This window comes from Anticarsia gemmatalis, chromosome 8 (assembly GCF_050436995.1).
Source record: "Anticarsia gemmatalis isolate Benzon Research Colony breed Stoneville strain chromosome 8, ilAntGemm2 primary, whole genome shotgun sequence".
Lineage (NCBI taxonomy): Eukaryota > Metazoa > Arthropoda > Insecta > Lepidoptera > Erebidae > Anticarsia > Anticarsia gemmatalis.
In genome coordinates this window covers 5,274,787-5,301,070 of record NC_134752.1, presented here as the reverse complement: position 1 = coordinate 5,301,070, position 26,284 = coordinate 5,274,787, and the positions used below count along the sequence as shown (strand labels likewise).

The window sequence follows — 26,284 nt, the reverse complement described above, 5'->3', positions numbered from 1 at the left end:
AATGAGAGTAAACGCTGAACTTTATAATTATATAGATACGTAAATCCTGATCAGATCAGATTTTCATACAACATTTCTCGATGACAGTTCGGTTGTCGGTAGTCGATAGTAGTAGAGAATCGAGGCACTAGCAGCTTGTATTTCAAAGTTCGTTAAATAAAATAATGATGTCAAAAATGAATTATTATATATAACAATTAAGAGTTATTGATACTAGTTTTGAAACTTAATTCAGTAGTCATAACGATAGAACACTAAGTAAGAAATACAAGCAAACTGTTCTTATTAAACTCGTGAAGTGAAATTAACCGGTCAAAGAAGTTAAACCGGCTGTTTCATATTGCACAAAAGTTCCTTGGATTTTACTTAATACAATCTACTTCCTACACCGGTTTCATTATACGAGTTCTAAGTTGTCTGTGAACTTATGCAATTCGTTTCAATATTCACTACGATGCCTAGAAATAATGCACGAACTTACCAAGTGGAATTCTTTGGGCTAAGTGTTAAGTGTGTTCCTTTATAGTGATAAATAATTTAATAAAATTGAATTATTGCTGTGTGTTTTGAATTTATTAGGCGCTTGTAATGATAAAGTTTCAGTTTATTTGCGTAGGTGTACTTTTCGAATTTGTCATAATATTTTCTTGCCTTAAATATACGTGACGAAAGACTGTTCTTTGTGTTTGTTAGAGCTATTTAATTATATGTTTGAAGTATTTTCGAAGGAAGACAAAAATATAATAAACAAAGGTTCGAAAGTGGGTGTGAAACCCGAGTCTGTATGGTTAGCAACGACCATCTGTTTGGACGTTTGAGACGATTAACTTTTAGTCTAAAACAAATTTGTGGAACCGATTCCACGAAACCAAATAGTTTATAATCGAAATGCCAGCAAAGTGAAAAGTAATTGAAATATATTCAACTTCACCTTAAAAACAGATTTTAGAAAATCAAATGGATTCTGTTTGGACTGGTAAATATATAAATTATTTGTAACTCTTATTTACCCCCTTGGGTAATAAAATGTAGCAAACTAAATATTTTACAGCTTAAGAGCATACTATTAACTCAGCTTAATCCGTTTATAATTAATTTTTAAAATGGCCCCGTCCTACTCGCTTTTTATTAAATTATTCTGTAAAAATACTTTTAAATTTTCAAAGTACACAAAGTAAATTAATAATAAAGCGAAAGCAGAGTAAAGGTAAATACAGATTAAGGTATTTATTTGTATCAAAAGTTTTTGCTAAAGTTTGTTGTATCAATTGCATTCAATTCGTTATTTTTTAGATAAATACATTCGTGAATTCACCAATTCGTACTTTGTAATAGCAGAGAGTTGGTTCAAAGAACTGTTTGATGTTCTGTTATAAATAAATGCTCTTGTTATGTGTCATTTTTACTACTTATAATTAAAGAATATTTATATTTTACGTTGTGAGTGACACTTAGACGGTTCAAACACTTTTTTCTAAAATATTTCTTCAAACCGACATCTTCATTCCACTACTTAGTCCAAATCCAAAAAATCTAAAGCATTTGAGCAAGATCTATTTCGAAATAGCTATACCTTAGTACATCTGGAATTCGATATAAACTTTACCAACTTGTAGACTTGTAGTACCATTGTATTGAAGCAATTTCAGAGTACTAACTCCTTAGCTAGGATCTGCACTAATCCGATACAAGCCAACTTGAATGGGAACGTCTACCTGCCCTTTGATATCCACTGCAGTATTCATTGGAGCAAGTTAATCTTGAGAATGGTTACTGTATTTCATATTGAAGTAAATCATCTTGACTAACGCGATAGCTGTAGTTCATCACACTTCGTAGAGTAGTTAGAACTTAAATTCCAAGTAATCCTAGTTTGAATGTACCTTCCAACTATACTATACTGACTGACTATACTATAAAATTTAAGAATATACGTCTATAATCCTTCGAAGGTAGAAGTAAAGGTGATGACATTCAGGTAATAAAGAAGATCTTATTGCTTATTACTGGGCACGTAACCAAACTCTAGGCTGCTATTGAATAAAATTGGAGTATATTATAAGTTTATAAGTAACTCGGGATGGAATTTGTTTTTGTTAGCGACTCTTACTAGAACATAATTATAACAAATACACTGACTACAATAGAAGTAACCGAAATCCCAAATTTAAAGTGCAATGATTTTCTTCTCCCTGATTTATCAGAGGGTGTTTGCTCTGAAATGCGACCACAAAACACAAAGCTTAGTATCCAAATAACTTGTACTTGCTGTCAGGTATTTTATTCTCAAACATTTCAAAGCATCTTTTGAAATAAGACAGCAACCGCTTGATATCGTTGAAGTATCAACAGATATAAGAACTTCTTAACACAGATTAGGACTTTTTACTGCCATGAGACCGTTGCTCAAGATCAAAGATTACGTTGAATGACATCTTGACGAATATCCTTCAAAATTCAACACTGCGCTTCGACGTGCGATTAATATTACAGTTTTTAATATATTCTAAGCACGAATTAAACATATACGAATATAAACTCACGTTCACAGATCAACAAACGCCTGAAGGGTATCGAGAATGCCAGAGCTCAAATTTAATAACACAAAGAGGTGTCATAGTTTTGATTTCAAATGTTTATTCGATCAAATAAAAGCACAATTTCGAGGGTTAAACACCTACGTCCATATATTAATGCTCAGTAAGTAATTCTATCGACTAGACTTGTTATTCGAGTTGCCATATAAAAGAGATAATGGTCCATTAAGGTGCAATTTCTAAATGGGAGCTGTAGTTTATTTTATTGTTGTTAACTAACTGCTACACTTGGGAATTCTGAATGAATGTGATCCTAGCCTGAATGTACGCAAAATGTTTGTTTAACGTTGCCAAAAATTCGAAAAAATATTTTCAGGTGATTTTATTTCGCTGTAAAATATAACAACTATAGAAAATGAAAATTGGCAAACGCAAGCAATATCTGATTGGCTGTAAAATCTGAATACTTATTTTGAAAAAGTTTGTATATTTAATTTTTCGAATATTCTAAAACTACCTTTAAAAAAGCGATTTATATATTTGCCTTCAAAAGAATAACTCGTTTACATATTTCAAATTATTATTTCTATAATCTCGTGTGTGGGTTGCGGTATGTTATCCACACATTTAGTCAGCGAGATGAAAACTCCGAGTTATCATATGAGCAATTTAATAGCAATGTTTTGCGGAAGTTTTATTTAAACATGTTATGAATACGAAGATCATATTTAATTATGTTTTGAATTCCTTTGTGTACATTTCTCGGGTAAATGAATACGGTGTGGGTACTGTTTAATGAAACGAGTTGAAGAACGCCGATTAGGAAAAAATATTTTAAATTTGATGATACATTATTGCCTGATACTTAGAGAAAAAGAGGTAATTTATTCGTTTATTTTATATTACTTTTTTTATATTTACTTACATTTTTTTTTATTTATTTATATTACTAATTTTGTGGTATATTAGGTCATAATAAGAAGGCAATCACTAAATCAATATCCAGAATTTAAACAACTGAATTAGTATCTTAAAATTTTAATCGACATTCAAAGATTGATTCAATACATCATTGTACGTATCAATATTGAAAGTATTATCTATCTATACTAAATACACGAACCAAAAAAGCACCATTGTCAAGTGAAATCACAGAGCACAAACCGTTTATTAAATTAATTAAGCTATTCAAGAATGAGCTAAGTGTGCGTCATCATTAGTCGCTCAGTACTCAGCCAAGGGCACAAGACGATTTGGTACAACGCCAACGTCACAGCGAAACCGCAATCTTACTCCGCACTTTGTACTTCAAATATAAACCTTATATTATATGCTCATATTATAATATACTCGCTTTAATGTATGAAAGGGCTTTGTATGCCTGAATATTGACTGTGAAGTTTTTCTCTGGTTTGAGCTTAGAAGTACGGAGTTTGGAATTGTGCCCATTCTGGTCTATATCTAGGTTAACCCTTTGAACTGTGCAGAATATCTGTAGAATGTTATTGTTTTATAGATCTGACGACCCCTGGAGGTACGTACTAACGATAGTATATAATAAATTCACAGAAATGTGTACAATAGAAATTATTTACATGGAAAACAACATTTACCCAGTCAGCTAGTTACCCAATGTAATTTATATAGGTATATGATTTCTTTCCTTCCTATGTAATGTATATTTCAAGCTTTACTTATAAACAAGTATGAAGAACGAAAGCTTCTTGCGAACGAGATCTTTTATTAGAACAATGAATTTGACGTTTTACTCTAGCTTTCAATAACAGTCAAAACAAGAAGTTAAATTAATTTAATTATAAATAGCAGCAACTACTAAATTGAAACACTGAAAGTTATATACAAGAACTTAAAGTTTCTATCGGATTCAGGTGAACAACTGCTTTCCACAAGATCATAATCCTTCAGTTGCCTATAGAACGCCCACTCGAGCTTAGCTTTCTTCGTTGACCTCTATCCGTATAAAAGAAAAACACACGATATTATAAAATTACAATCCATTATTCTTGAAAAATGGTTCACTCAACGTTATCAAAATGATCAAAAAACATCAGTAATTATACCGCACAATACATTAATTACCCCCGAAAAAATTCAAATGACATTTAGACCACAATTATACCTCCATTAAGTGAAGCACTGCAATTACGTATTTTCATTAGCAAAACGAAACTTCAAAGGCCAAACAAAATTACCTATTATAAATCGCAAACAAAAAGGAACGTTATTTCCAGATGATAAATTGTCGCTGGATTCAAAAACTCCTACTTTCCACTTCAGTTACATTGTTCCTAACATCTGTCAAGAATCTGAGAAATTCGGTTTGTCCCCTACCAATGGGTATCTGGGAAATGAGTGGGCTCTCCCCTCGCCCTCGACTAACCCTTTCCTCCCCAGAGCGCTGACAACACGACACGGCCAAAAGAGCACAGATTTTAATCAGTTTTTTTGCCCGAAGGTACTGTTCAAATTATTTGGAAAGTTCTCGTGGAATTCCGTTTTTTAAACTCTTTGATAGTTGGATCTGTGTAAATCGGAATTCCTGGCTGAGATTTTTTGCAGTAGTCTGATCTGGATTCTTGGTTTCTTTCGTTTTAATGAAAATGTTTTTACTTAAGCAGTCTAGGTTAATAAACTTTAAGAAAATTTAAATCCATTTCCTTCTAGAGAAGAAAAAAAAAAGAGAAACAGTTTCTATAAAGAACAAGTGAGAGCTTACTGTACAAATGAAACAGTAACCAACTTATATAATAACACTAATACGAACACACCATTTACAGACAACAACTATTAGAATTCGTCTTTATGTATAGTCCAACAACACTCCCACATTTCTAATAATCGTAGTACAAAGCATAAAGACCCATTAAACTTGTTGCAATCTTTGTTTCGAAAGGAATCAATACACTGAATCAGTTTTGTTGTAACAATAAGACCCAATTAAAGTTGTACTTTGTACGTTCAGACGTTCATTCCATTTCAGATCCAATTGATTGGAACCCTGAGTATTGCGCTGTGTTGATTGTCAATCCTCTTTGTATCCGATTGTTTTCAAATAAGAAATGCTATTACACTGCGCAAGGCTTTATTTTATATACCTTTTCATTGGTTTTAAAAATAATTTTACTTGTAGAATTTGTAGGTTGGACAAAGAATCATTAAAATACCTCAAGCTCTTAAAGTAATGTGTAACCTGCACATTCTAGGTCTCTATTACAACTATTTTATATTTTGTAATTTTTTTGAATTGGTCCACATAAGTTGTTTTTAAAGTCATATTTTTCTAAGATTAGAATATCCATTGCTCTTTAAACGACAAACAATACTTTCAGAAAATCAATACTGACCGCTGCAAACACTACATATTTTGTTTACGTGTCTGCAAAAAGTAATCGTTTAAAATATAGTACTAGTATTGAACATGCTTCTATGTAGATATTTGAAGTACAAATGCCTGCCTCTTGTTTCAAGCTACCTTGACGCTTTAAGGCCGTGGATTGTGTACCAACGTGGAGCAAATATTTGTGAAGCTTACAGATATTTGTTTCGTGTCTGTGACTTGCTACTTATTTGTACTCGCTGCAAATAGAGACGGAGTAATACCGAAAGTGTCTGCCGTTACAATAGATTAGAAATCACGTGTAATCTTTTGCATTTTAACCTTTGACTATATTATAGTATGGCAGTAATCTGTTTTGTGATAAGTGTTTTGTATGAAATTGTTAACTTAAACGATTCTCACCGAAGGATCCGATTTTATCGCACTTGCCATTGTCAAATTATTTGTTGTAATTGCTTCCACTCACAATACACTTTTGTCAACTAAGGTCATCTGAAATAGTCAATTCTTAAAAGGCATTGAACAGTCTACAGAAATCACGATTACTACTCACTGGATAAACATTCGTTGTCAGTGCTGGAAAAACGCTCCACCAATGCAGTCAGTTTTTGAAGAACTTTCGATAAAAGCACCACCCGCATGAAGAACGGCTAATCCATCTATCTCTTTCTTTGCGATGACGTAAAATTTTTCATTTTTTACCCGTTGCGTGGGTTCATGATTAATATTCGTAATATCTGAAGATCTTCGCGGCCATTAATTATAAAGAAACTCAGTATATCTAGAGCCTTACGAGGAGGCTTTTCAAGCCATTGTTGTTCTGTTGAACGTCATTTGTGGCCGACATTGCTATTAGTTTACTTACTTTATCATACGCTGCTAACCTTTGGGAGCTACATATATTATACTTTAGTGTAGATATCAATTTTGTATTAAATGCAGTTACGTATTTTTTACTTTGCAACTTGAAACATTTTGCTCTTCATTTTAAATATTTTGAAAGATAGCGGCAAAAAAAATCTAGTAAATCTGTTATTCGTCACTGTAAGTTGCCCGACGGCCTGTTGCTGATACGGTTGTATCAACCTAACGAGTGCAGACTCTCAATATGCAATACATAGTATATTCCTTTGTACAGAATCTGGCACCGTAACAATAAACACAGGATTGGGCAATAATTTCGCTAGAATATAATACCTAAAAAATATAAATTCTAAATCAAAACCAAAATTCAACCATTCAAATAACGAAACATTCACGTTATTTTTTTTAATTCATAGACTATTGTGACTCTATTTTTATGTTTTCATTTTTACAGTTGTTTTTACTACTGTCAAGTGCCATGGATCGGGACGAGGGCTTTGTGGTTAATGGTTCTGAATGCAATTCTATCGGGAATTTGATTTTATACCCTAGTTTACTAGATATTGTTTAGTATTTGTATTTCATTTTATTTTAGATGCAGTTTCATTTTATAGGTTGAGTAACTGAATATTACTTTAATAAAACACTGTTTTTCATATATTTTTTTTATTAACAATGTTCTATTGCATTTGGTTATGTTGAAGCGGGATGGTGAATGATAATATGAAAACCATCTAAGTATCCTGTCAGATCAGATCGAAGTAATATAACATGATTTGATTTCGTGTCAAAGATAGACAGTAAGCTTTACAATTCATTTTTTGGTTAGTATGTATGTAGTATCATAACTAGAAACACATTGTTCTTAAAAATCTAAAGATTAGAATTGTGTGTATCCATAATAATAATTCATCAAATACTTTTGTCAAAAACTATTCAATATGAATTGAAATGAAAAAAAATGCTAAGTATTCAGTCGAACAACTCCGGTGTTAGTTAACGAGTCTTTTGAAACTTTATTGTTAATCTTGGTTTCTTTCGTTGCAGTTGTTTTAAAAGAAAAAGTTTAGTATTATAGTTTCCAAAAGCGTCTTATTCTTAGCCCGTAATGAATATAGTAAATTCAGTATGAAAATTAGTTTCGGGCTGCATAATATTAAGAAAACTAAACGATGTTTATCAAATTAATTATATTATTGAGCGATTACTGAAAAAATGTACGACTGAAGCTTAAACATTCTCAATCGGGATATCAAACCCAGAGTACTGTAATTAGCAGTCTCACTTCCTTAACATAAAGCCACCTAAAACGAATCATTATGTTAATACGGCGCGACACAAAATTGCCAAGCAATTAAAATTCAAGTATGAGTAATTAAAATAAGACAAATTACCGACCTTTTAAAAATGCACGTCTTTAAATTGAGTTCCCATTGCTGATGAAAACCAATTTGGTGAACAAACGCTTTAATTAACTACATAGAGTATTTGAATACGTAAATGGATGGCTCGTTTTAATTAGTCCGTTCAATGTTTTGTGTCAAACAGTTTTTGTCTCACAAATAAACCTTAGTTTCGTTCGTTTCGTTCATTTCGTTCGTTTCGTACATTGACTTCGAATTTCGTTCAACAACTTCTTCAAAGCCAGACTTGTTTGTTCTTTGTTTTTTTTATTCAATTTCAAATGCAATGTTCGAATCATATTCTAAATTAAAACTTTTATGAAAAAGTTAGGTAATTGAGATTTTAAAAGAACTGTGCTCTTGACTTGTTTTTCGAATGACGTTGGCAGTAATCGACAGAGTGGCTTCATTTCGAACTAGATTGGTTGGTGTCCGAATCTGCATATCATTTTACTTTGAAACTACGGATCTATTTGATTAGTTTCATCCTTATTGTATTCAGATTTATATCAATTTACGGAAAATGTCTTAAATTCAGTTGAGATGATAGTTTGAATATTACTCCTGGAAATCTATCTTTATCACTGTTTAGTATACTTATTGTTTGGGATATCGGTGACGAGTATTCGTAACAATAACAAAAAAAACTTATACTAGCACTAATACTCTTCTCTCCACTGTCACGTTAAAAATGTAGAAGTAGATGTTTTCTTTTAACAAGATCAGCATTCATCGACCATTATCGTTCATAGCAACACCACCATTACATTTTACACAAACGGTAGCTAACATTATCCCGACTTTCATTATCATTGAGAGCTTTTCATCATTACTCCCATAATTAACTATGACGTGAACGATATTGCACCGAGACGTTGACAAATTGCTGTTAAGTTCCGTCCGCCATTACTGAATTGATCTTAGTTTATTGTTGGCTAAAGTGCCCGGTTTACAAGTTGTTTGGGTGTTTTGCAATCTGTTTTTGTCGACCGACTGCTGTTAAACGCCAGACAAGGTTAAGAGGCAATAAGCAGATTAAAGAGAGAATAAAGATGGTGACTTTGGAAACGAGTGATAACAGATGAATTTAATAAGGGTTTGATAATATACCTATAATATTTATACTGATATTTGGGAAAGAAGTCGGATGTGTCGTGTTTAGATAATTTTGACAGGACTTCGACAGACTGCGAATTGTGGTGATAAAAATATGGTGGATGTTTGTTGTTCTTTCTAGCAAAAACTACTGGACAGAATTTTAATTAAACTGATTACATCTATTACTTATGACCTAAGTAACACATAGAAGCTTTGGGCAGACGCTAGTCTTATAAAAACAACGTAACGGAATAGATGGGCATTGATACAGACAACGGTGTATAATATAAGCTGGCTGGCTTATATTATAATATCAATAAGCACATCTAATAATACCCATCTACACGCGTATAAACGGGTGAAAAGGGTTCTCAAGGACACCATGGGCATGATTCCAAAAAGGTCAGGTGCGTAGTACTGACAGGTTTCGAGCATGATCTGCACAACACTACGACTGCCAATGTCCAATACATTCAATACCTTCTTACAGGAAAAACGTCGGAACGTTGGTGCCTACTTTTCATACTTTTCCGAATGAAAACGTGACAAGAATAAAACATACAAATACGCGTTATTTCGTTTCCATGTAACTTAGTTTCCTGGTGTGATGTTGTTATTGAATAAATATTCTATCGTTGGTTTGAGATTATTTCCTTACATACAATTTATAGCCCTTTACTTTATGTACTTAGGTTCTTTATGTGCTTGTCTGATCTTGTGTAATCAGACTAGTGAATTATGTAGAAAAAAAAACTTGCGTACATAGAAGCCATCGAAATTGTATTTAGTTACAGCGCCTTCTGAGAAACCAAAATCAATATTTTCATCGGTTTTTTCGTCCGAAATATTTAAAAGATATTTTCACATACAAAGGCAAACTAAAAATTCATTGAGGTGAAAAGTTAAAATGTCTACACGGTATGAGCGATATTTTGTGAGGAATATCTCTAGTACCTAAACTTCAAGGGTCTTACCCCTATTTACAATGGCATGTAAAACATTAATAAAATATGAATTTCGCAAATCCCTTAGGACAAAAATGCTTCAACAGATTTTGATGAATAAGAAGTCAAACGATTTCTTTTAATACGAGATTTTCTAAGACTATTCACGAGACATATTTTCTTAGAAAACACATCGAAAACAAGACAGATGATAAGAAAATCCAGACTGTCTGGAAATTTTTGAAATTATCAAACGAAGCCCTATGGGAGTTGCAATCGTGCGGTAAAATAATTCAGAATTTGTTATTTTATTCTGCACACAGCTGATACGTTTCTACGCGAACATGAAAATTTGATGAGCACTAATATGAATTGCGTTTAGAATAAAATACAATGTCGATAACCTCACTAACGATGACTTGCGAAGCATGTAAAATTTAAATTAACTTACGTACTATGGGTATAATTGAAACACGATATTGATTCTGAATCTCTCCAAGGCACTCTAGACATTATACAAATTAGCAATAAGGATAGGTGGTGTCCATCGACATTTGTTTGAAATAACAACAGTTAAATAGAATACAACAAACTAACGAGTACGAGTGCTCATTTGTCAAGCTAAGACAAGCGATTTACCGTAATGAAGTGGTCCGAGGTATCTGTACAACTGCTGCTTTCGGTACTGATGTTATAAACTCGGAAAAGAAACTTTGTATGACGCTTTATACAATGAAAATATAACAAAATATCATCATAATATTTTATTTATGGACGATATCCGTGGTACAGTGACCGGTGGGGATTCATGAATACCTACGATTTTTATACGGAATAAAAATGTAGTCAAACATAAGACTGAAAATTAACTCAAGGTACGAGATTGCCCCTTACAAGAATATAGTATCTATCTACAAATAATATTTAACATACATATTCATACATATTTGTTGTATAAATGCAAGTTTTACCTGCTTTGTTGATTCACTGTAGCCGCAACACCGCACTTTGTTACTGCATACGTACAATAGTGGCTCATTGTGAACTATTAACGACCACAATACCGGTGCGTGTGTACACATATACTTGTTTTAAAACTGTTAATATTAACCAGATCATTTTATTTTATACTTTTTATTTGGCACCAAAACCAAAAGTATTTTCGAAGATAAAAACATAATAAGTAGTATACTGCAGTAATAATTATGATAAATATTATAAGTTACTCAATAGCCGGATCCACATCAGACAATCCAAAACGCTACGATTGCGGGCAACAAAATCGCGCTTAGAAGCGGTTGGTGAAGACGGGCCGAACGTGATCCATAGTGCTATCCATGATCCTTGATCCTTGAACGCATGTCATGAATCACGGGATCGCCAATCCATGTTTTATCCAACTGATGACTACAACTATTTCAAGTAGCTGCATCCAAAATGTGACCAATATGTGTGATATAATTTAGATTTGTTAAATCTTTTCGGTCGGCGTCGTTGCCGAGGCCGGCCACGACGCAGGTGGCATGATGATTTAACGGCATTTGCGGGTCCAACGTGGTGGAGCTTGGCACGGGATAAACAGGTTTGGCAGGAAAAAGGGGAGGCCTTTGCCCAGCAGTGGGACACATAAGGGGCTAATAAAAAAAAAAAAATTTAGTGTAGCTATGGAAGCATAACATATGGACAGAGTAACACATTTATATCTAACACGAAATACAGACGAATTCAACGACGAATAGTAAATAAATAGCGACATGAGACGTACTCGTATTACATGAAATATGGATGAATAGGATAGATTTATATTAAAATTTATCAGTTTCTTAATATTATATAACAAAATCCATCCAAGTTTAGGGTTATGTGAACTAGGTATTTAAGAGAAGAAACTGACTGACGGTCATTTCGTCGTACCTACAATGAGACTACAAATCTGTAATGTTGGCAATTGCTTTCTGAAATGTAGGCATTTACTGAGGAAAAGTAATTTGTTAAATTGGAGATCCAGTTTGGCAAAAAATGCTTTCAGAAATGGTATGTGGACTAAATTGAATCAAAATCGGCTCGGCCGTTTTTGTATAAGAAGCAACAAAACTAAAGTTTCAGAAAACAAAAAATATTCTTTAATTTTAACTCGTTGTTTTCGTAATTAATCCTGAAAATACAAGCGAGTACCGCAAAATGAAGTAATCAGTACGTGCAAGCCATTTATCAGGCTTGGCAGGTTTAGCGAGATGAATGATCAAGCCATAGCCGAGAATACTAAACCAGACTCTAATGATCAGCTGGAAAATTAACAAGGTCATGTATTGATCTTTGGATATAGACAGAATTTTGAGCAGATGTTTTATTGATTTTCTTTTGCAGATGCCGATAAGTGTTTTTTTTATTTTTAAACCAGGGTTAAAGCAAATTATATAATTTTATGATTCGCGACATTTAAACACTGGATATCAGAGTATAGGAGAATTTCAGCAATTGGGATTTTTACACCTAAACCAATTTTTTCTTTTTTTAAGTAGATGCTGAAAAACTTCGCTGCGTATGTTACGAAAAAAACATATTAGGACTAATAAAAATCGTAGCATTTAGAACTCAGACAGCTAAATCCAAACCTTTACTTTTGACAACATTAATAAATTATTAAAATCAACCTTTTATTGCACATTGAAAAGAAAAGTCACATTTACTCAGTCATTCAAACTTCTCTCAAAGATAAGTACTGTGCAAAGATAAAGGAATGGTGCTGTTTTAAAGCGATTTTCGTTGCTGCCTGTAGGGTTACCCCTAACCTTAGAAGGACGTGGCCTTTCAAACTTATTTACTAAAAGCTTTCGCCTTGGCTCAAGATCATTTCCGCGTACTATTCACTTGGCGTAAGTGGAAGAACTGATCGTGGTGCCGGTTTTAAGTAGGTGTTTTACCTTGTTATAAGATTAGGAATGGAAGGAATAGAATTGGGTAAGGTTATGAACAATATACCATTTACTGTTGTTATTTTTTAGGTACTTATTTTGTTTTTATTATATGTATAGATAAGCTAGGGATATTACCTGTAGTAAAATTTTAACTTTCACTATTACTTTTGCTTCTATTTGGCACATCGCCTTCAATAGGAGACTTGTCATTTTTGATGATATTAAAACAGTTACTTAAAGTAATCTAAAATGATCAGTTGCATGATTACAAATTCAAACGTGGATCTATTTAATGCGCAAGTCTGATAAAAAAGACCTTAGATTAAGACGGAACGTCAAAGAAACCCTCTCCACTAGTATGCAACGCGTTCTCGTCCCACGTCTCTTCTGTATGACCTAGACCTATAAGGCATTAACGGAATGCTTTAAAACCTTCGGTATCAGAAACGTGCTGGACAAAAGCGAGATTTCTTTTGTTCGGCTTTTACATGATTCGTTTTATACAGATTCCAAGAATAAAAATTCCCGCCCCGGCAACATTTTTGGTGTGAATGAAAGAAAAATCTTTAAAAACGTCATTCAAACAATATTTGACCGCAAACAGCTATTTTTTATGATTAATTCCTCGAAGAATTTATACTTTTAGCCGTAAATTGGCTGCATATTTTTATGGGAAAATATTTCCCAGGTTCCCGGCCAGTGGTGAAAAATAATATAAATATTTCGTGGAAAGTACATAAGCGTTTTAATAAAAATATAAAACTTACAGCGTGCTTCATACTCATATTAATTTTAAAATATTCACCAAAAATTTAACATCAAAATTTTATATTATAAGCTGGAGTATAATACATTTTGCACGTATAAATTAAAATTAATACATTTTAGCGAATTTTATTTACTAAGATGCATATGTTGGTAATTTTATATTACATGTTTACCATAGCTCACATAGGCCCCTTGTGGTTCTTAGCACTATAAAGATAAAAAAAAAATAGTTTTAACAAAATAATTTACATTATCTTTAAATGTCTGAAGGTCCAAAACTTTTATGTAGATGAGAAAGGTTCAAGGTAATAGAACTACAGACCAAATAATTAAATATTATATTTCAGATTTATAAAGCTAATTGAATAAAGTACTTATAACGAGAATTCTGAATTTCGTAATAAGATGAAATAAAGTGAGAGAGTAAATGTGACATTATTATACCTACAGAAATCTACATAATTACTATTGAATAAGAATTTCACCGAATTTCTTACACAATTCGTTACCCAATAACGTAGGTCCTATGCCATAGAATCCAAGTTAAGGGCACAATAATTTAGTATATTAACTAGTTATTTAAAATGCAAAATTATCAAAACCATTAAATTAAATATGGTAGACACTAGTCTGTCACCCTGAAAGTTCTTTTTCACAAAGAGTTTGCAATAAAATGTGGACAACATCCTAACAGCAATCAAAATATCACAAGTGCTTTATCACTTGACACGATTTTAGTTCTAATTACCTTCAGCATAAAAACAATAGTCCTATAACTAGAGCACATCAATAAGAGAGTAATACACTATGCTTGAACAGTACTCGAGTTGAATGCAGCGCCCTCTCACGGCCAATTGAAGATTAACGATGTAAGGAGTCGAGTTTGAATCAGTACTAACCAAGTGACGTCATGACGATTTAATTAGCGGCAGTGGTTGAACAGCTAAATCTGTAATGCAGGTGTTGGTTGACTATTCCATTGGGAGTCTATCGGCTACACGACAGCGTTAGATCATTGTCATTATCTTCACCTTATATCGCGTTACGTAGGGACGGTATAGCATGTTTAACTTTTAAACTCGTGCTGTTAGAAGGTGATGTCGATTTTCTTACAACCGGCCGTCTGCCTGACGTTAGAATGTGATTGCACAATCATAAAACAACTAGCATCTACCCAAGACTTCGTCTGAATTAATAGTGTCCTAGTTATTGTGGCATTTATTAAAAATGTTGAAATGCATTGTAAGTCTTTTAAAAATGGAAATATATTTCCTTTTTGGATTAAGCTACTATTACCATTTTGAGTTGACTCGATCCATGCCCCATCATCTAAGGCTTTTACTGTTAATTTAAGCTTTCAAACTCACTCACGAGGTCACGAGTAATACATTGGTTTTCAATAAGTCACACTATAAAGGTCTTAATAATAACTTTTAAGAACACTTTTCCAGTGGTCACATGCTATAAAGATTGCTCTTCTTCTACGTATAAAATGCAGGTTCTATTACAGTATAGTAAAAAGTAACGATGCGACAACGATTGCATTTTCAGTTAGTCTCCTTTAACTGGTTCTGTGATAATATTGCTACTGTAGCTTATTCAGGAGTATAAACTGCTTTAAGATGGTGCTACGCTGAACTCAACAAAATTAAAAAGTGGTAGAGTTTTATTCTTATTTCGTTAATATTTTCAAAGGCCATTTGAAACAAAAAAAAACGTTGAATGGTAAAGTATATTACCTAAAAAACAGTTGAAAACTTATTAACCTTGCCTTTTAATCCCAGAGTAACCACGCCCAACTCCAAATAATTCAAAAGAAAAAATACATAAAGCCAAAATTTATAAGAAAATGAACAACAAAAACTGAAATAAATAAAGCCTGAACAATGGAACGCAGCCATTTTTTGTTCTCACTCATTCGCATGCCGAAATTCAGAGCTTTTGTTTAATTTGCATCAGACGGCCAATTATCGATAATTTTTGTTTATTTTTCATTACAAATTTTCGCTAGGGTCAACAATATGATTGGTGATTGAGGCACATTAAACTTTCAATATGATAATTTTATTTTTTTGAACAGAGTCACCGGCTGTTTTCTCAGGCTGCTCGTCACGTTCCGGGGCCGTAAGCCATGAATCTGTCACATAATCATTGTGATCATAATTTTTCTCGCCATGTTGTTTTCGGTTAATTTCGGTTTTCGGTTCTTAAAAATAGAAGAGATTCATTGCATTCTAATCCCGTCCAATTTTAAATACAAATGCTCGATTGTTACAATTCATGAATCTTAAAAGAATTAAACTTTTACCAGTAAAATAAACAACAAAATCGACGCTGAAACGTAAACGCTTGTAAAAACACACGATAAACGATTTGAGGCAATACATACCGTTATTAAATTATATTTATCGTTCCTATAAATACAAAAAGGTATCCGGTGACGTCACACGGCGCATACGTTGTACCGTTAAATCCCGCGTGCAAATGATTTAAGCGACAATTTATTCTGTCGGTGTAGTTGGCACTTAGCCTTTACTACACACTCGTTGTGCAAGGGATCGATACTTCGCAGTGGCTTGTTGTTTCAAGTCCCTGTGTATGCAATAACCAGAGGGGCGGCTACGATTTACAATAGGAAAGCTAGACACATTAATAAGCCCTCTAACTAGTAAATTGCTGTTACTGTTTACACTTTTCACAGCTATTTAGTAGGGAGTACAAAAATGTAGCTCTACAAGACATTGTGAAAACCCGACGACAATTACATCTTACATAAGTACGAGAAGGTACGCTGCGACTATAAACATGTAGATAGCTACGTGTATATTTGTCTCCACCCTAATTTCCTGGCAAAAACAACAACATGTCAAACACACTAAAGTAGAACATCGTATCACCGAACCCGATCTATCCCACTAAAAAAACAGTTAAGGTTTTCGCAAATGGATCTTTACGAAATGAAAGTAATTCATTTATCTTCCTTACTCGCTTGTTTTGCTTCTACATTTTCACTGAGGTTATCAATAAATCACGTACCTTGTTTCCTTACTTAAGATAATTTCTTTTACCTTTAGTAGCCTGCCTTTGTCCGTAAAATCATTTGTATATTTTTTTATACAAGGCTGTCTGCGAGTAGCATATAATAATTGAAAGGTGCCGAGGTTTTGTTTCGGTTTCGGGGAATTATTTCTTTGAATTGTAAATTGTTGTAGTAGGGTTTTATTCGAAGCACTTTTTAGCATAATTATCGTATCTGTGATTACCTACTGAATTATTCTACGAACAAATTATCGTTAATCAAAATGAAAAATCGTGAACAAATGTAGAGAATTAGGATAATAATCAGTGGGACAGTGTGGGGAAATCCAATTTCACATATTACAGAAATGCCGTTTGAGATATCACCTTTAATGTGATTAAATATATTGTAAAAATTTATTGTATATTTTTCCTAATTAAAACTCTTTCATTCGCGTCAACTATACAGATTCATACGTGTATCCATTATAACTATTAGCATCAATTTTCGTAAAGTAATCGTCAATTAGTAGCTTGATAAATATTAAACAATATTTATAAACACTACGCATTTAATTTCGAGAAATGTTAGAATCAAACTCACTATCCACACGTCAGTCACAAGCTGTTGTAATCGTATTCACGTCGCGTCGATCAAAAAATCTATGTCAAACGCAATTGGAGCAACGTTCATTCAATATATCGGTATATCGCCCACACACAAATTAAATATATACGTCTATTTATTGTGTTCAATCTGCTATACTATAACGTGTCAATTTATAGTTAGAAAAGGTTGTTGAGGCTTAATTTAACCACAACGAGTAGGATGAGTTATCTTTAAAAATACATTGTTAATGGCTGTTTTTATAGAAACAAGTAAAAATAGTTGAGTTATTAATGCTTCTAAGTGTGAGATATTTAGCCTGATAAACACTCTTGATGAGTATAATAAGCCCAAGGAGGTAAAAAATACGTTCATAAAAACTTCTTGGTGAAACTTTAACCTTTGCATATGCATCTATCTACACAATGCCATAAGGAGACAGCAGAGAACCCAAATAAAATTTGTAAACAAATGTAACCAATTACTAAAGAGCTCACCCAAACATAATCATATTCATTCATAAAGCACAATTTCCGAAGGGACTCACAAATCCGTTTCAAAGCTTACTATTCTAAAATTATCTATTTTTAAGCCCTCATGCTTCCTATACGGCTTAGGTCTCTAGCACTGAATAATAAACTAAACCGGGTCGACTTTAAACCGACCTTTCATTTGTCATTAGCCCTAAACATACCTACACGAAACCGCACGGGTCCTTTGAAGACTTAACATTTTTCGACGCAAGACAAAGACTGCTATAATTGGAGGGTAAAAGCCCTACGAATTACGTACCGTCAAAGCTTTGACCAAAACTAGTAACAACCCTAGTTACCTTGTTATACATTACAGATTCTCTTTTCAATTTTTAGGATTCCGTAGCCAAAGGGTAAAAACGGGGCACTATTACTGAGACTTCGCAGGCAGTCTGTCTGTCTAAGTCTATGTTAGGTACTAGGCTATGTCACCTGGATCGTGCTGGACAGTTGAAATATTCACAGCTGATGTAGCACAAATACTAAAAACAGAATAAAATTAATATTGAAGGGGGCTCCCATACAACGACATAACTTTTTTGCCATTTAAATAAATAATGGTACGGAACTCTTTCTGCGGGAGTCCAACTCGCACTTAACCGATTTTTAGGTTACGTATAGCTTTATAGGTTCTAGGAAAAGGTTTTGGGTCGTTTCCTTCACAAAAGGCTGTTAGACAACGTCTGGGTCTAACGGATTGCGATCGATGGTATAATGGGTCGTCTTGTTTGCAAGTCAATGGATGTCGAAACAATGCTATGGAGCTCCAGCTACTGTTGACTATTGAAACGAGATACTGGTCGAAAGTAAAGTGTCTGTCTGAACGAAATAGTGTATATCGAGGGTCAATTTAGAAGAAATACAAAGAGGTATAATTCGGAATTTTTCAGAAGACATCTTTGATTTTCAATGATTTTGATTTAATTATATTGAAGTCAATTATAAATACATTATAATACATAAACTTATAATATATAATCAAAGCTCTTATACAATATATACATATATGTACATCTTAAGTACTGCTATAATTAAATGAGACTCGACCGTGTCCACAGACAAACTGTTCAAACAGTTTTGTGGACCATAAGTATAAGTTTCATGTAAGAAACACTGTTTTAATAATAATAAATAATAATAAATAATAATAATAAAAAAAAAATAAAAAATAAAAAAATTGATGTAGAAAAATAATAAGTTTATAAAGATATTTTATATCTGCGATATAACGTGATATCTATCTCAACAAATTCAATATGGTGTCAGATCAAGAGAAACAAATAATATTTTGATTTTTAAACGTTTCCTTCCTAAGCTAGAGGACATTTTAAGTTTATAAAATCATAGATACTCACGTACGTCGATTAACGTTTAATTCTAGACTTCAATACTACAGCTATTATCACTATTGTCTTCAACTTATTACTTCAATTTCAATACAGCCTTCTAGTTCCAGACTTTACAGTTCAACGACCTCATGTTACACAATCAATAGTGTCTCATTCGGCAAATATAAATCACATTTTATTGTTTTATAAGCGAACAACTTTGCCAAGTATATGAAAACAATGTAACAATGAACGGTATAAGGAATATAATATAATATTGTACGAGGACACGTGTATAGAAATATTTCTATGAAGTAGCTATTTTCAATTTCATGTTAGGTATTTTGTTAATTTCTACTAGTAACTGTGAACGAATTCTGATAGAAACTGAAACGTTTTCACGAAAATCAACTTTTACAATACATTAATTGTAACGTTTTTATATTTCTTTTATTTTGACAATAATAATGAACTGAAGTTCGCGGAAAATTTAAAAGCTCTTTATAGAAAACCTAATTAATACTTTAACAACGTATTCTCTGTAGCATTATAATGTGAGTTTAGTTCAACAACGTAAACAGAATCACATGAAGCCGAAACTGTTCTAATCAAATCCACAACGTGCTCCACTAACCAGAGCTAATACAAGGTACAAACATTGAGATTAAAATTTAATCAATACTGAATATTGTGCCCTACGTGTATATGTGTTTTGTACAAAACAAACACAATATGGCCGGCCCAAACACGTTTTTGTCCATGCAGGACTATTGACATAACGCTTACCTACACGAACATCGATTTAGTTCATCAGAATTTTTCAACTAGACATCAGCTAAACCCAATTTCTCTCGAGCAATACAACGTCGAATCTTCAAAGAAATCAACTAAGGAATCCCAAAACTTTCCACGTCGACATTTGAATAGGCACACGAGAAACTTCACCGATCTAACTATAGTAAGTAGTTTGGCGAATTTTCGTCATTTTCGCGAAACTGGTGGAGAATCTATTGTACATACCAACAAGCTTTGCAGCTTCTAATCTTACTGGATCTCTTTCTTAGGGAAAAGAGGAAAAGGTTAGACGCTTCGACTAGGTTAGTTCAGTATTTCTTTGTCGGAAACTTTTATTCACCAAACACGATTGCTCATACATGTGTTTTTTCCGACTCTAAGAAAATGCGCCATGGAAGTCAAACGTTACAGAGACATCGAAAAGCTAAAAGTCAGATAACCTACATTTTCCTACTAACGTTCACTACAATTGCTTCTTTTATCGCAAAAGTTAATGTAGCAGTCTACAAAAATGCCGACTAATTGAACGCCAGAATAAAAGTAGCAATAACGCGCAATTCACAGTCCATAACATGAATCATAAAGTTAGGTTTTGTTAGTCGAGGCTACATTTACTAGAAAAGATCGTGACAAGGCATTTGTAAAGAAAACTATACAAAAACTGGCCAGTGAAAAAAGTGAAAGAAATCTTAATTGATTACTTACTTTTTGTTCATGGATAGGCTGGGTAAGACCTACGCGATGAGATAGCAACCGCGGCTTATACTAGAACCATTTTTCTTAATCACTCACTACAGAGCTCGGAGCACTTAATCACAGAACTACAACACAATGTTCACTAAGAGCAATTATATGTCACTCCAATTATGTTAGCAGCGGCACTGCAAGCGATCTAGAGACACGCCCGAATCTTATCGCGATAACTGAATAAAACTGATAAGGATACTAACAATTCTTTGGCTTGTAAATATCAATAGATTATCACTGGCAAGAATGTAACACGATAATATTAGTTTGATAACGATTGACCTTAAATTAACAGTTGCTACTGACACGATGTATGCATGTTTCTTTAGAATAAATATGTTTTTATACAGTCGTGGTTGGTTATAAAAGTACAGCTGAATGTCTGAGATATTGTTGTTTTTGGGTTATGACAGTTCGTAAACAGTTACAGCATCTTAAAAGGCCTTTCTGTCGGCTCTTCCACAGTATTCACCTTGAAATATGCACGTACTTCTGTGTTTACGTCTGTCGTACAAATTGAAAGATTACTTCTGATGCGTAGTGAAAAAATTAAACACAAACATTTTAGAACAACGGTAACAATAATAGAATTCATAATAGACAGACCGTCCTATGTTTCAAATGTACGGGATGTCTATAAACTTGACAATAGACTTCACGTGTGTGGCCAGTTTTTTGTTGGTAAAGAGTAGGATTCTTAACAACGATGTATCATTTCAGCTGTTATAAAGATAATAATTCATATTATACATAATTAATATTACAAATGCGATAGTCTGTCCATCTGTTACGCATTGAAGGATTAACCGCTAAACCGAATTTAATCTGATTAAGAACGGAAATAATTAAATAAATGGAGATAAACACATAAAATCATTATACATGCTCAATGTTGTCACATTATCAAAAATGCAAAATAATAACAAACTGGGAAAAAAATATGAAAAACAATACACACACCATTTATTATAATCGTAAGAATATCTAAACATTTCGATATTAACGACACATTCATGGATTTTTATGTCGCAAGACCTACTTCTCATACCTAACACCCACAGCCACAAGTGACTGGTCTTCACCATGAACTCAAAGTACCACATTAAAGCTATGTGCCAATACGTGCAATATCCTCGGAGGTCCGTTTATTGTTTCAGGTCAGTGACCAGGGATATGTTCACTGGGTAATCATACGATTGATCTGTAAACCCTAGTAACCCTAGTTCAAACGAGGTTGGTACCCATTTTATAAACACACTTCACTTAGATAGTGTATTATACGTAGGCTATCACAGGTTTCTAAATCATGAAATTCAGTAATAAACATTAAAAATGCCCCACAAACGCCACATACTAATTATCACAAATGCGAAAGCGTGTCTGTCTGTCAGCTACGCGTATACGAAATGAAATTTGGTATGAAGATAGTTTATAAGAAGTGATCAAACATAAGTTTCTTATTTTACCAACGTCTACGTGGAAGCAGTCGCGGTCATAACTAGTATATGGGTCCACAAACAGCCTTTTGCAATGTATGTAGCGTATGTGGTATATACATACGCTACATACTAATCATCACAAATGCGAAAGCCTATCTGTCTGACGGCTACGCGTATACGTGTAAACCGCTGAATGATTTAGATGTTTGGTATAAAGACAGTTTATAAGAAGTGATCAAACATAGGCTTCTTACTTTGCCAACGTCTACGTGGAAGAAGTCGCGGTCATAGCTAGTATATGGGTTCACAAACAGCCTTCTACAGTGTCATACAAATCATAAATGAACAAGATAGCAAGCCATTGTGTCATATTTATAACACAATGCCTTGTTTTAAACAAATAAAAATAAATATTGGATACTAGCTAATACCCACTCCTTTGTACGCGTGAAAAGATTTCCCGGGGCAAAAAAAATGTGCTAGTCCTGGTTATAAACAATATGTTTACCAAATTCTATCAATTTGTTTAATAGTTTACGTGATTGAGTAACAATAATTCAAGCATCAATACTTTCGCATTTATAATATAAAAAAAAAATATATATAGGAATATAGATTATCTCAAACCCTAATGTAATCTGTATTATCCAGGACAGATGCCTAATTTGTTGATTTAGGTCGGCTATCAGTAAATAATATTGTTATTGTCTCGCCGCAACGTAGGAGGTACGAGACGTACTCTAAATAATTGCAAAATTTTCCAATCTATTCACTATACTGACAGACAAAACAGACCCACCGCTGGTCTATACACCCCTACCCTGAAATCTATGCTTTCATTATTTCAAAGGTCTTCAAGTCAATGTCATCCATTATCAATACAGTCTATACAGATAAATGCAAATTAAAATGAATCATTAGACGAAAGGTTACATAAGAACAACGTAGATATTGTTCTTCAATAAATCGAATTCGCCTATTCCCTGAATAGTCTAGTAACTTTCATACATATTTCACTCGCCACAATTGAAATTCTGATTGAATGAAAGCATAAATATTTAAAACTACGCCTTAATAAACAAATTAATTTCTAAGTTTCTAACACCAGCTCCAGAGCTTTGAACTACCCTTTAAAAATAAAGTTTATATGAAAAAAGTTTCACGTCAAATTACATTGTTGAGTGATTTTAAACTAAGCTAACCTTTGTAAAATAATATTATAGCACTTATGCGAAAAAAATCAAATTCTGAACTTACATTCTATAAAGTTAATAAAAAACTTGTTTTTTTACGTTCGAGTCTTTTCGACGGCGCGGGCGACGAAATAACAAAGTAACTAAATGCTTTTAAAGTTGTTAATAGTTGAGGGCGGGCGTCAAAAGTCGTGAACTTGACTAAATCAATAGATGGGCGCTTCTTAATAATTAAAACTATATTATCACAAAAAACTTCTCTTTTAGTCACAATAACAATCATATCGTATCCATGTACAAGTCTTTTTATACCACAAAGCCACAAACATTTTTTTATAGTAAATAATGTAGAGATACGTTATTCACTGCATATATAATAATTACCTATTCGTAGCAATCAAAATCATGATAAGCTTTGGAACTTTATGATTTGTGTCACCGAAAACCATTGTTTATGAACTATTTGATCACAAAAGTCAACTTTATAATCACTATTAAAGTGAGTACAATTTACAATGCAATAATGTAAAACAATCCTATGTAGGACACAAACCAATTTTGGTACAATTCCAAAAGCTTAATGCAGACTAAAATCATTTTGCATTTCTCTATAGAACATCGGAAAATAGCGGTCAGTTAATGCTCTGATTGTATTTTACTACCTCAATTTAAGTGCCAACAATTTGGTATAAAACATTTCGGTTTGTCGTCGTTCTAAAGTATTCCATCAATACTGTGTGAAATGGATGTTGGGCAGAATCTAATCAGTACGTACATGTTGTGAGTCGCACACGAATGCGACGATCGTTAGCCAACCGCTCATCAATCACACGTTATCGGTATCATCCGCAAAATATTAACCAATTATAACGGCTCGGCTTTCGCTATCATCGCCGAATTATTAAAAATGCTTTTGTATGCCGCCACTTACTCCTACATCTACGTATTACGCAGTAGAATTTATCGAGCAGTTAACGTTACGTACTGACTACTGACACTTGATGTGTGCGTTATTGTATATTATGGAAAAATACGATAACTAGTACGTCAACAGGAGTCTTCAGATGTGATGTTGATTACCATCATCAGACCAAAACAAAACACCCTTTACAAAATGTATAATAGAATACGGGAATTAACGCGAACACGCATTTTACCTTAAAATGCCTAACGTTTCGGCGCAGGTTGCACTCGCCGTGGTCCCAGTGGTCAGTCTGCCTGGGACCACGGCGAGTGCAACCTGCGCCGAAACGTTAGGCATTTTAAGGTAAAATGCGTGTTCGCGTTAATTCCCGTATTCTATTATACATTAAACATGCAACGCGAGAGTTTAAAAGTTATGACCCTTTACAAAATATTTTTCCTAATGATTTTCTGTTTGCCCTTGGAAATGGAATCGTGGATATAAACAAAGATTTAAGTACTTACCAATCATGTGGAGGTTGCGGTCTTCTGCGAGCCTGTACGCAACACGGTGGCTCCTGTGGCTCGCATGGCAGCTGGAGCGCGGGCGGCGGCGGCGGTGGTGGCGTGCACGCAAGCCTCCGCGCGGCCGCCGCTCCCACGTACTCCACATAGCGCGACGGTGGCGGCGAACCAGCGATGTCTTCGCGGCAGGCGGGCCCGCAACACTTGCGCGGCGCTGGTGGCGGTGGCCTGCACGCCAGCCCACAATAGACCGGCGGCGGCGGGCGCAACGGCGCCGGAGGCCGCGGGACATACCGCTCCACGGGCACGTGCGCCGCCGGGGGCACATACCGCGGCCGCCGCGCGCGCTCCGCTTCGGCACAGCGGCGCACCCGCCGCGGGGACGCCGAGAACCGATCCGGCAGCGGCGCGGGCGGCGGCGGGCTGAGCCGCTCCGGCGGCGCCACGCTGAACGCGCCCGTCGCCGGGAAGCGCTCGCACGGGGAGCGCGCGTACTCCTCGCCCATGGCGCGCGGTCAGGGCCCGCCGCCGCCCGCGCGCCCTCCCAACCACGCCGACACTCTGTCTCACATGCCGCGCGACCACTCTAGCACTATCACTGGGCGGGCGCTCCGCGAGCTGACGGAGGCTGCGGCGCTGTCCCGATGTCCGCATTCACTCCGCGGGCGCCATGACGCTACCGGATCGATAGCGGCGCGGTGCGGCCTCAGAGGGCGCACGTCGCGGAGCCCAGGCCACGACGCATCGCTCGTCCTCTTAAGCTTATATGGAGCTTTCAAAACGAACTTCGAAGCTGGGGCGAGGCGAAAGTGCGTCCTCGGCCAAGATGGCCGCTCTCATGATGTCCGCTAGCGGCGCGCCTGCGCTAATGCTCTGTGATGTGTTTGTTTTCACCAGCACAGAAGAATGAAGAGACCGTGGCACTGGGTAGTTCCTATGGTATGTCTGGTGGTGTTTCACAGTAAACAGTCACTAGGGTGTCGTAGACGCGCGTGCCGCGGTGTTCGGCTCGGCTCGCCGAGGGTGGCGAGGGTGTCGCGGGTGTCGAGTGTGACGTGCGTCGTCGCTCGTGGTCGCGGGGCGCGGAGGGTGGCGGAGTGCGGAGTGCGCCGGCCCGCGGCGACGTCAGGCCGGTGCGCTATCGACGCCGTGCGCCGCCGCGCACTCTCGCCGCGCCGCTCACTCGCCGCGCACTTCACTCCGCACAGACACAAACACTCGATCGCAAACGACCGTCTCCTCTAGCCTACTTTTATTTCCAGTATCCTGTTCACACAAAACCTTAATTTGATCCGATTTTATTGAA

At 35.1% G+C, this 26,284-nt stretch overlaps 1 protein-coding gene across 5 annotated transcripts in view; it reads right to left on the bottom strand.

Moving 5' to 3' along the window:
* Positions 1–25,625, bottom strand: part of rho-5 (rhomboid-5) — a 177,218-nt gene extending 151,593 nt beyond the window's left edge. For 4 of the 5 annotated variants that reach the window (XM_076117285.1, XM_076117286.1, XM_076117288.1 and 1 more), the window contains exon 1: positions 24,979–25,625. In XM_076117285.1, the coding sequence (XP_075973400.1) occupies positions 24,979–25,484 (506 nt within the window). In that variant the 5' untranslated portion in view covers positions 25,485–25,625. Of the gene's footprint in view, positions 1–20,876; positions 21,031–24,978 lie in introns of those variants that run through there. The other variant, XM_076117289.1, reaches the window with a different exon arrangement.
* Between the last annotated feature and the right edge of the window lie 659 nt (positions 25,626–26,284).